Source organism: Pezoporus occidentalis, unplaced genomic scaffold, assembly GCF_034315485.1.
Source record: "Pezoporus occidentalis ecotype Australia unplaced genomic scaffold, CSIRO_AGI_Poc_V1 ctg312, whole genome shotgun sequence".
Lineage (NCBI taxonomy): Eukaryota > Metazoa > Chordata > Aves > Psittaciformes > Psittacidae > Pezoporus > Pezoporus occidentalis.
In genome coordinates, this window is record NW_026915073.1 from 160,748 (window position 1) to 173,038 (window position 12,291).

At 44.7% G+C, this 12,291-nt stretch overlaps 1 protein-coding gene across 3 annotated transcripts in view; it reads left to right on the forward strand.

Annotated features, from left to right (window-relative positions):
• MYO1D (myosin ID) overlaps window positions 1-12,291 on the forward strand; it is a 111,976-nt gene that overhangs the window by 33,747 nt on the left and 65,938 nt on the right. For all 3 annotated transcript variants that reach the window (XM_062628260.1, XM_062628261.1, XM_062628262.1), the window contains 7 exons: window positions 933-1,136; window positions 2,187-2,332; window positions 2,416-2,530; window positions 3,219-3,389; window positions 6,603-6,673; window positions 7,333-7,407; window positions 8,903-9,035. In XM_062628260.1, coding sequence (XP_062484244.1) covers window positions 933-1,136; window positions 2,187-2,332; window positions 2,416-2,530; window positions 3,219-3,389; window positions 6,603-6,673; window positions 7,333-7,407; window positions 8,903-9,035 — 915 coding nt within the window. The remainder of the gene's footprint in view (window positions 1-932; window positions 1,137-2,186; window positions 2,333-2,415; window positions 2,531-3,218; window positions 3,390-6,602; window positions 6,674-7,332; window positions 7,408-8,902; window positions 9,036-12,291) is intronic.

Here is a 12,291-nt window from a genome sequence, read left to right on the forward strand (position 1 = left end):
GAGGCTCCTGGACAAAATAGGCCCTGCAGTAATGATGGAAGTTGACATTTATTCCTCCGTATTCCAGATCCCAAACCAGACATACCATCATGTACTGGAAGCTGTTAAATGTTCTGAAAAGGACTTGTGTAGATTTGGCAGTGAGGGGGTAGGGAGCTCTCACCTCATAGTCCTTCTGCCCCCTTTTGCCCTCATACCTACCATCACCACTGTGGTTTTGCTGGGGAGATGGTGCTTCACCTGTGGTGGAGACTTGAGCGCAGCCAGATACAGGAGACCTCTTAATCCTCTGTGTTCTGATGCTGAGGAAATCCTTCCTTCACTTGCATTCTCCTGGGACCCACAGAGCCTCCCACTCTCTGCAGTGTCCCTGTAGCTCAGCTCTTGTGCTTCCTTGAGGAGAGAGGCACTTCAGGTAGGCAGGATGAGGAAATTCCCAATTCTTCCTCCTCCTTGGGGCAGTAGTGCCCCAGTGCTGGGTCAGGAGTAGAGGCAGAGCAGAGCCAGGCCATGCAGGCAAGGGGTGAGAGCACCCAGTGCAGTGGTGTTGCTACTTATTCCTGGCACTTGCAGGTGTGCAGTACCAGCTCTGCTGTGGCAGCTGCTGTCAGTCCAATCCCATTAGCACTGTTCATTGGTCAGCTTTCCTGGAATATTCACATTGCTTTGGTGGGAAATAGCACTGCAATAACAACTGCAGCCTCATGCTTCTGTGATGAGCTTCAGTGAAAAGGAAACATTCCATCCAGTGCTTGATACTTCATGTAATTCCCATGGCTGGACTCCGAATCTTGAGGCAGTGTTTGATATAAGTTTTTCCCAAACCCTGAGCAGGAATGCTTTGCTGTGAGTCAGGCTTTGCTGCTCCCACTGATGTTGGAGCTCTGTGTGGTTCTGCATGGCCAACCTGAGTTTCCTGGTGCTTCTTGCAGGGGAACCTGAAGTTTTCTGTGGATGGTGACATGCCTGTGATCGAGAACAGCAAGGCTGTGGCCATCATTGCAGACTTGCTCTCAACAAAATCTGACATGGTGGAGAAGGCTTTGTTGTTCAGAACTGTAGCTACAGGTCGGGATGTCATTGACAAGCAACATACTGAACAAGAAGCCACCTATGGCAGAGATGCCTTTGCAAAAGTGAGTTTAAATCTCCTTTCTCTGCATCCAGTTTTGTATGTGATAGTAACTCAAATGCATTTCTTCTGCTTTTGCCTTTTGATTGAGTTGTATTTGGTGTTCAGCATTGAATTGCCTGTGGAATTGAACATTTTTCAGTGCTCGGGTCCCAGTAGGACTCCTGGGTGATCCATTGAGTACAGTGCTTGCTGAGACATGGCAAGTCTGTGGTTCACATGGATTTATTCCTGAATGTATGTGTTTCTGTGTTCTATAGGAGGGTTGCAGAGCAGCACCTTCCCTGGCTCTGAGACAGCCTGACCCCAGCCAGCAGAGGGGAGGGAGCTGCCAGCCTGGCTTGCTGGTCCCTGCAACAGGAACCCATTGTACTGAATGTTTTGTGCAATGTGATTCTGGAGTTCATTTAGCAGTTGAATTCAGAGAGCAGAGAGTGGAACACCTTGAGCTCAAGTTGGAAACCCTAAGTGCTTTCTGGTTTTGCAGAGGATACTGATGAGAGGAGTGACAATTGTCCTTCCTTTGCTAAGAAACCAAGGGAAGATTAGATGAAGTGATGAAGATCCTTGGTTATTAACTTGTTCTCTGAAGGTTGTGTGTTTGTACAGCTTCCCAGTACATTTTGAACACAGAGACTTCAAAGATACCTGTGCCTATAGAACATTTTCAGAGTTGAACAGGAATATTTTCCTGCCATTGTGTTCAGTTGTTACTGTTGTAACTGACCTCTCACTCACTTGCTCTTCAATATTGTTAAGTAATTCTTAGAATGGAAGTTATTAGGCAGCTGAAAAGCAGACTGGAATCAACTGAGGGGAGCTGCTGTACCTACCGACCTCACTGAGGCCGAGGCTGCAACTAAATGAGTTTGAGAAGAAAGACAAGAAACACTTTCTTTATGTCAGTACTGTTCACTTTGAGCAGAATGTTACCTGGAGCTGTTGTGTGGTTGGGGCAGCATCTTGAATTAGGCTTTGTAGCACCATGTGTTGCATTTACCAGAAAGAGCTACAATGGATGTAGTAGAACTCCTTAGTGTCTGTTCCCTGGCAGGCAATCTACGAGCGCCTCTTTGCTTGGATCGTGACACACATCAATGATGTGATTGAAGTGAAGAACTATGACACTACAGTACATGGGAAAAACACAGTCATTGGAGTCCTGGATATCTATGGCTTTGAAATCTTTGACAATAACAGGTGAGCTGTTGCTGAGGCGCAATTAGGTGCCTTCCCCGTTCCCACAACACTCATGCTGTTTTTTTTCCTTCTGTTTTTTGCAGCTTTGAGCAATTTTGCATTAATTACTGCAATGAAAAGCTACAGCAGCTCTTTATTCAGCTGGTTCTAAAGCAGGAGCAGGAAGAGTACCAGCGAGAGGGAATTCCCTGGAAGCATGTGAGTGATTTGGCAGGGGAGAGAGAGGTCGGTCTGAGGGCAGTGTACCAGCATAAGGTCCAGATCTACAGTTGCTCTACATGTAGGCTCCTGTTGAAGTCAATAGGCCATGTGTGCCAGCTGCACTGTCAGACTTGCTATCTGGAAACCAGGCTGCAGCAGCTCACAATTAGCACACTTCTTTTTTGCTGTGGTGTGGGAAAATGAGTGACTCCAGGTCTGATTTAAAGCATGTTTGTGGCATCTCTGTGATGCCACGCACGTCACTGAGCACTTCTGCTCTGAGTGCTTATGTATGTTGTCTGCTTGTAGATGTTAAAGTGTAAAAATCTTCATTTCTCCTGTTCAAGTGCCTTTCACAATGTCAGTTTTCACTGGGGTGACTGTGCACATCTGAATTTCAAAAGACACCTCAAAGTGCATTCTGTCACAGTTGACTTTTAGCAAAGGTCTCGAGATTTATGTGAGGTGTTTAAAAAAATCTCCTTCTCTGCTCTGTGGTGTTAAAGAGTGGCTGGCTTGATTCTGAATTAGTGATGGGCATACTGAAAACAGCTTCCTTCCCCTCTGAACGGTGAGCCCTGTGCTGTCAGTCAGACACATGGTACCTTTTCTTCAGAGGCCAGCACTGCTGTGCTCCTTGTTTGCTACCCAAATCACAAATTTACCCATTCCTTGTTTGTTACAGATTGATTACTTCAACAACCAGGTCATTGTTGACCTGGTAGAGCAGCAGCACAAAGGGATCATCTCCATTCTGGATGATGCCTGCATGAACGTTGGAAAAGTTACAGATGAGATGTTCCTCGAGGCTCTTAACAACAAGCTAGGGAAGCATGCTCACTTCTCCAGCAGAAAGGTAACTCACTCTTTGTACCATCAAGCCTTCCTTTCCTGTGTGGTACCTTTTCTAGTTTGAAGGTGTAATGGAATAAGTAAAAATGGTTCAAAGGAAAAGCCACTTGAAGGGTGGCTGAGCTGGAATCATGACATCGAGTATGAAACACAGTGCCTGAGAGCTGCAGCAGCTCCAGACCATGGAGCTGGTCTGCGTTTAGGTCACCTCTTGCAGCCCCATTCCCAGCAGAGGGAGCTCCAGCATGTCCAACGTGAGATTAGTTTCATTCCAAACATAAAAGCAGTGTGAGCTTGTGTCTTGACATATCATGATGTCATCTGTGGCCAATGGATGTGCAGCTTGAGCACACGTGGTGCTCTGCCCAGGCTGCTCTAAAACATAGTGACAGTGAAATTATTCACACTTCTGCAGGATCACTGAGGGGTTGGTGTTCAGCGCCATTGGCCTCACAACACATTTGTCTCCTCTTGCTGCTATGAGCATTCGGGCCCCCAGCCTTGCTTTAGCTTTGGTAGAATGTACAGATGAAAAGGCTTTATTTATTCCTGGCTTGGCAGCATACTGAAATCATGGTCATCAGCCTGATTAATCACAGAATCAAATAAAGACCTTTAATTTATTGATGTCTCTCAGCTCAGAAACATTTGAAATGCATCATTGGGAATGCTGATCCCCCCCTTCTTCCTTCCACCCCAGCACAATGTTTTATGTAGGTCAGAAATACAAAATTAGCATGATTGTGTAAGATCTGTGCTAAAGGCTGCTCCAGGGAGGCTCAGTATAAACAATAGGTCTGGATGTGGCTTGTTTGGGTAAAGGCTGGGGTGGGAATAGAATAACCACTGCTCTCTCTCAGCCATGGCTTTCCCGAAGTGCCCTTTAGCTGCAGCTCACCTGACATCTCACCTGCCATTGGCAAATGGGCACCTTGCTCAGGGTTAGCTTAGGTTTTACTGGCTTAAGCAGGAGACAAGTTAGGTACAGTGTGTTGTGAATTCAACACAATGAACCCTGGGGGGATGAAGTCCTAAATCCTCCACAGTGGGGTCGTGTGGGAAGTGGTCCAGCTTCTGGAGCTGTTTAGTCAACAGATGTAAGGTGGTGGAGAAAGGAGTTCAGTTTCTGATCTGTCCTTGGTCCCATGGCTGCAAAGGTGAAGTGGTTCCACCATGGAGAGGGCAGGAAGTCCTTTGATGCAGTGGGGGAAGAGGGCTGAATTTCATAGGGTATATAGGATGCTATAAACTGAAAATTCCTAATGAATCTGTTTGAGTCCTTATCTTCAGGAGCTCTTGTGCAGCATAGGAACCATTAAAAGAAAATATTGCCAGTTGCAGTGTCCCTCAGCAGGAGATGGCATTGTCAGAAAACTGCACAGCCTGAGAGGGGAACAAGCCATACCGCTATAAATAATGGTGAGGGAGGGTATGATGTATCTTCTTGGCTTGCTAATTTCTAGTTCAGATCAATACAGCCTTGAAAAAATTGACCCATAAAACTCTCTGCATCAAAACTATTTTTCCCCCTTTTGTGTCTTTGCAGGTGTCCTTTACTGTATCTAAGGGGTCTTCTTCCACCCCATCCAGAACTACTGTAGGAAACCTGAGCTTTCCAAGCCAGCCTCTTCTAGCTTGAATTAAACTGAAGGACTTGATTTCATCATTTGCTTTTGTAGACTGTCTGGCTGCTATAAAGCTCTGCATAAATCAAAGCTGTTCCTAAAGAGTTAAAAGTGTGTGCTGGTGTGTTATGGGACTAGCTCCCATCTTTCAGTCTGAGTTAATGCTTCGCTGCTACCCTGTAGAGCATGTTGCACACTGTCTCCATGTGGATAAGTTCTGATGGGCTGCTGTGCCCTAAATAGTAGTGTTCTAGTTAATGTCATGTATGTCTGGTCTGCTGCTGTCTGCTTGGTTGTCCTGGTGAAAACCAAGTAAACCAGGAAAAATAGAGGCAAAATTCATGTTCCAAGAAGAGGGTTGTCCTTCTCTGACTTGGCTAATGCTGATCGCGATCTGTAGATGTGCAAACTGTTCTGGTAGTCCTTCTCAATATCACAGGTTCATTTTCTCAGCCTCCTTAAGTTCTGAGCTTTTTAATTGATCTTATACTTTTGAAGGATCAAGTGCATTGGTAGACAGGCTGTGAATTGCTGATTCTTCAGGTTCTTGAAGGTTTCAATCTCAAGCTCATTGTGAAGGGCAGAGTATCAAAAGGTCTGTTCTAGTCCATCTGCTATATCTTCTGAGGTAGTAGGTGATAGTGAATGTCAAAGTCAGAAGAGGGTATCAGGCAGACGTGATGATGATGTGTTAGGCTCCAGTCCAGGAGCCTCCTAAATCAGAGCTGGTGTCCTTAAAGGGGTTTGTTCTTTATTTTTGAATTGACAGAATTCCACAGCTTCACGGCTCACGTGAAGAGCTCCTTTCTTCCCATTTTCCTTACTCTTCCCTTTTAGGTTACATCTCTTGCCTCCTAGTTGTTGAGCAGCAAAACATGGGGGTGCTGTCTTAAAAAACATCATTACCATGTAATTTTCCATCATCTCGTGGCATTCCTTTCTTAACCTGAAGAGGTTTAGTTTGGTTGGCCCTTCCCTCTGTAGCAGTCAGTCAGTACTGTTGATTGCTTTTGCCCTTCAGCAAGCCTCTTCCAGTTCTCCTGTGTCCTTTTTGAGATGGAGGGTAGTTAAGATACTTGTTAGGTTAGGAATGGGACAGTTTTGGACCCATCATTTACTATAAATGTTGGCTTTTCTGTGTGTGTGTAACTGTATTTATGCTGCATTTCTGTCATGTTTTGATTGCTTCATTTCTTTGCTGAGGAGTGATGGTGAAATGGGAAAAATTATAAAGGAAGATCATAGAATCATAGACTGGTTTGGGTTGGACCATCTAGTTCTAATCCTCTGCCATGGGCAGTGCCACCTCACGCTAGGCCATGTTGCCCAAGTCTGTGTCCAGCCTGGCCTTGAGCACTGCCAGGGATGGAGCATTTCCCACTATAGCCTTTTGCACCTTGATTCTGTACAAATAGACATTCTTCTAATGCATCCATGAAAAAATCCTATAGAGCAGAGTTCTAACTGGATTTCACATCTACATTTGCATCTATAAAGTGGAATGGCTATAGTTCCCATTTCTATTTCCAATGCATGTTGCTCTTTCATGAAAGGCCAGGGGTGATGTTTTAATGAATGTTAATGGATTTCAGCTTTGTGCCACTGACAAGACACTGGAGTTTGACAGAGACTTTCGGATCAAGCACTACGCTGGAGATGTGATGTAAGGTTTCTTCCAAAAGAAAGCTGCACCTTCTATTTTTGTCTTGTAGCCAGCTTGGAAGTGGTACAACATTCTAATTTAGTGCTGCTGTTGGTAGAAGCAGAAGACCTGTCATACAGAATTACAGAGCGCAGCAGTTGCTTATCAATTCAATCTTCTGCTGGTTACTTGCTACACAGGATGGGATTTTGTACTTGAAGTGGAAACAAAAGAACATGGGGAGAGGGGTGAGGGGAGAGCAGTGCTTCAAGAAAAAGGAAAGGAAAGACAGCACTGTTCATGCAAGAAAGCTGTACTGAGCTAATAAAATCGGGTCTAGACATTGGTATGATTATATAAAGCTCTGGCTTCTGGAGACAGAAGCCGAGTGTAACTAAGTTGTTCAGGTGCTGGTGGGTGTCTGGGTCATGGTGCTGCAGGGTTCAGGTCACTTTCTGAACCTCGCTGGGGGTGTTCTGTGCTGAAGGTTGGAAGCTGGGCTGAGAGCTCAGTCTCAGTGCTCATGTAGCAAATTAGTGGTAGGTTGGGAAGCAGAGCTGGGTTCCTGATTAGCAGCTGCTGTGTCTGTAGGAGTGCAGGGATGCTGCTGCCACACTGATACAGCAGCTCAGAGACAGACTTTGCTTCTTTGCAATTAACTCTCTTTTCCTTTATTTTAGTTACTCAGTCACTGGATTTATTGACAAAAACAAGGACACTTTATTTCAAGACTTCAAGCGCCTCATGTACAACAGGTAGGAATAAAAATATTAATGAGGTGGATTTAAAGAATCATTTTTTTAGAGAGTGGATGCTGGAAGAGACTGACGTTTGCACTGACACTGCCCTTTCTGGGTGTGCAATGCATGTGAATAAACACTCTGCTTTGGGATCTGAGCTTTGTAGAATTTGATTTTTCAGGATGAAGTCCTTAGTCTGATGGGATTGTTCTGATCTAACCTTTAATTGAACTAAATTTAAAGTGTTGGTTTGAAAACAACTCATTGTGCGATCAAGATAGCTGGTAGAGGTTACCTGTGCTGCTTCATTTGTCATTAACCAGCTTTTTGGAGCAGCTGCAAATATATCATTGCTGAGCTCTCTTTAATCAGTGCTAAAGATACTAAATAGTCAGCAACAGACATCATTGGCCCCAGCTACAAGTCCCTGTTTTAGGAGAAGGTATAGGGGTGAGGAGGAAAACCAGGCAAATAGATTTGGATCATTTTCATATGTGCAGTGATATGAAGAATTTAAACTATGCAGTCACATCTTAGGAATACTCCTGAGGTCAAAGTTGCCTTTGGAGCAAGTGAGAAATCCTCTCAGAATGTGTGTGGTTGTATCAGTGTCCCAGAAAGCTGTTTTCCCTGGCAGCTAGCACTGACTGGGGTCTCATGCTTTGTGACTGTGGACTCTCTCAACCTTTCCAAGACTTTGCTCAGAGGTAGAAGTCGGCATAAAATAACCTGCAGCTGCGTGGTCAGCGCTGCTTTAGTTCCCTTACAACCTGGTGCAACTGTGAACTCAGTTGACACCTATGTTTACTCAGGGTCCTCCCTTGAACACTTTTGCTGTTTGTATTTTCAAGGCTTCACGTTAACCAAAACGTGCAAAATATTTGCTGACCTGAGGTTTCATCAAATGCAACCTCTGTTTTCCGTTAAGTCCCTGGTAAAAGGCTGCTCCCAAAGACGACTTGCAGCATATTACACCATGTGATAGATTGGCTATTAGCTGTAGCTGCTTTCAGCTTTTGTCTCTTGTAGAGGTCTTGCCATCCATCATGGCCATTCTACCTCACCTTCAGCCCTTCAAGAAAATAAAGGCTAAAATGTATAAATTATTTTATATAGCAAGAATGGTGCAGAAATACAGCTTGAAATCAGATAGCACATTCCAAGGGAGGATGCTGTGGGGTATGGTCTTCCTCTTTACTATTTTGATTAAATTCTTTATGTTTGTGTCAGAAAGGCCAACTCTGCTTTTGATAGATCACTTCTGCAGGATTTTCACTATCCCATTACTACACATCTTTATCTGAAGAGGAGAATGCACTTGTCATTTTTCAGGTGGATTCAGCTTGAGCCATATATTGCTTAAGAGCAAGAGATATTTTGCCCAGGAATGTCATTCTGGCTTGGCTGATATATTTTGAGCTGAAAACACCAGTAGATCTGGGCAAAAGCAATCTGTTGAATTCTGAATTTAGTACTGTTAGACTGTGCAATTAAAGAGACTTCCTTCCAGCTCTAACCCCGTGTTGAAGATGATGTGGCCTGAAGGTAAACTGAGCATCACTGAGGTAACCAAGAGACCTCTGACAGCTGCTACTCTTTTTAAGAACTCCATGATTGCATTAGTGGACAACCTGGCATCGAAGGTAAATATTTCTGTTGGAGAATCAACTCCACCTTCTGATTTGTGGAGAGACTGGGTGACCTTGCTGCACCCCTGGCATCTTGGTGCTGTTGTGGAAGGGTTATGTGGTCCATGAGACATGAACAGTGAGCCCAGACAAGTGGGATATGTTAACATTTAGAATAATTAAGTGGTAAAGGGCAAAGTGTTCTGACCATCTTCTCAGGAGTTGTGGTAGCAAAGGAGATGTTTATGGCCAGCCTTTGGAGAGCTGGAACGAAGGGGGTGAAGTTTGTACTTTGGAGTCTGCTGTTCAGAAGTTTCCATGGCTAATGCTCCTTTCAGAACAGTGTTTGTGGGTCCTGAAGTTTGCAAACTAACTTACGTGATTGAGCTATTTTTAGTGGAGATCTTGCTGTTCTACATCTTCGAAACTTCCCAAATTTGGTGAGACCTGTCCTGAAGTCAAGCTTAAAGGGTCTAAACTTTGGTATGTCCTAGAAAAGAGAGGTTGCTTAGATAAGGGTCCTGACCACAAGCTTTGTGTACTTCAGATGGTAAAACAGTGCAGAGAGATAGTGCTTCTGCTTGGCCATTCTGTCCCCAGGATCTCTTTGAGGTGACTCTTGGGACAGTTAATACTATGTGCATGTTATTAGCAAGCTAATAATGGGGTATTGAAGCCATGCTCTGCTAGACACTGGTTATGCACAAATAAATGGGGTTCTCTGCCTCTGAGTCATTGCCAGTTTGGGTACTTGTCCCAGGTTCTGCTGGGGCTGGGCAGCAGGTGACATTCGCTGTTCCTGGGCTGGTGAAAACACTGTCTCCTTTGGGGACATAGCTCACTGCAATTATCAGTACTGAGATTCTTCCCTCGGGGCATGTTGCTCTTTCTTCCTGTGCTTAACCTGGGACCAGAGCTGCACTTCTGGGAATCCACAGTAACAACACCTAGTGTCTGACTGTGGCTTGGACCCTGCAGGTATGTTTGTGGGAAGCCTCCAGTAACAGCTGATGAAAACAGCTCTTTGCAAACCACATTGCACAAGTGGTGTGAGCTGCTGTGGTCTGTGGGTCCAGAGGGAGACATAACAGCACCTCATGTTTTCCTCAGCTGTTTCTCAAAAAACAACGTGAGGATAGGCCTAAATTTTGTTGCATTTCAAGCTGATGGTTTCATAAAACCATGAAATGGGTTGGGTTGGAAGGTACTTTGGGTGGCTTCTCTTTTAAACACTGACCCAGGAAGCCCTTTGCCTGGCATGGCTGTGAATGATGAGCTTCTCCAGGAACATTCTCTCAACCTACATATCTTACACCTCCCCTTTCCTTCTCTGTAACCCCCTTTGTTTGACTCTTCTTCCTTCCATAACTCTCTTCCTATTCAGCTTGACAGGCTTCATCTCTAGAAAGTTATACTGTCAGCACTGTGACTGAACATATCCAACACAGATTTGTCAGCAGTAGCTGAACCCAGGACAGCTGTAAACTATGGAGAAGACACCTCTGGAGGAGGAGTTTGTTTAGAGAGCAATGGCTTGAAACTGCTTCATTTTCTTTTTAATACTTAAGCATCTAAAAATCGCTCAGCTGGATTTAAAAACCAAAGAAACCACCAAAACCTGAGGTGCCATCAGGCATCCAACTGTCTTTCAGAGCTGGGGCCTTTATGTCTCTGCATTTCAGTTCTTCCATCTATAAAATGCCACTCCCAGGCTTGACAGCCTCATGGTGCAATAATGGGAGCTGCATAATTATCCCCCTGAAGAGCTGAGGCTGGTGGGACTGCAAGCATGGAGTAATCTGCTTTAGAATTTGCCCTGGTTGCTGTCGTTGCTGAGAGGCTTTAATTACACTGTAATTGCTCTGATAGATGATCTCCTGTCTGTGCAAGAACTTCCTGTTTCTGTTTTCTGGAACGAAAGCAGCGTCTTGACTTCTGCCTTTGATATCGAAGACAGACACAGGACTCCTCTTTGTGCTGAGCTGGAAGTCACAGATCTGTTGCATTGAAGTTTGTTGTGTTTTTGAATGGCAAAGACATGAGTAACAACCTGAGCAGGCAGCTTTGCAGTGATGGAGGGAGTTTGTGTTAGCAGGAATGAAGAACTGGGAAGCAGAGGCTGTAATGTCAGTAATGACCAGGGGATGCCATTTCCCTTTGAGGCAGAGGGGTGGGATGCACTTTCTTGTCTTCGTGCTCCTAATGATTTCTTTAATTTGGTTCATCTGTTCTCAGGATCATAGAATAATCAAATAGTTCGTGTTGGAAGGGACCTTAAAGCTCCTCCAGTTCCAGCCCCCTGCCACGGGCCCCTGGAAAGGAAGGAAAACCTTCCACTAGAGCAGGTTGCTCCAAGCCCCATCCAACCTGACCTTAAACGCTGCCAGGAACGGGGCAGCCATGTAAGATGTTGCAGTTCTGCAGATTGAATGTGGATTATTTGTGATATCCTTCTCATCAAAGGAATTATTTTCATCTTAGAATCAGATGCAACACAGTGGTACTGTGGGCAGACCTGGGATAGTCTAGCATCATTCTGATGTTACCCTGTTGCTAACACTGGGATAGGTTTGTCCTTATGGGTGACTAATGTGTGGGTGGATACTAGCAAGAGGGGATGGGCAGAACTGCAGACCATTCACCTCCACAACTGCAGCCTCTTTCACAGCTCCTAAGCTGAGTTATAATTCAGGGAGTTCTCTGTATATCCTGCATTTTCCCTAAATAGCTTATTCCCCATCACATAAGAGACTTGTTCTAGCAGATGAACAACCTGGCCTTCACTTTTTGCCATACAAATGAGAGATTAAAATACAGAGTTTATAAATTGCAGGCATCAGGTCCAGCAAACTCCTACTCTTCATCAGTTATAGCTGCCACAGCCACATCAAAACCACTTCAACGCTGATGTGAAGTTCTGAAAGGGCTGCTTCTGCCTTCATAGATTGAAACCCAGTGTGTGAGAGCGTGAAAAGCAGCGATGACAGCATGTTCCCATGGCACAGCCCAGCTCTGCAGCTGAAAGGAAAATCATCACCCACACAGATGGCACGTTCTGGGAGCTGGTAGGAGATTGTCGAGTGAATAAAGACCCGTGTGAACCTTCTTATCTTCAGAGCAGAAAGAATTATCAGGAGGAAGACAAAAAAGTTAATATGTAATCTCTTAAAACTCTTCTAATTGAACCAGCATGTTATTTTTCACCATTTTTTCCTTTCCATTCTGTCTGTGAGGTAGAAAACCTCACGCAGACCAGAGCTGACATTGCTGC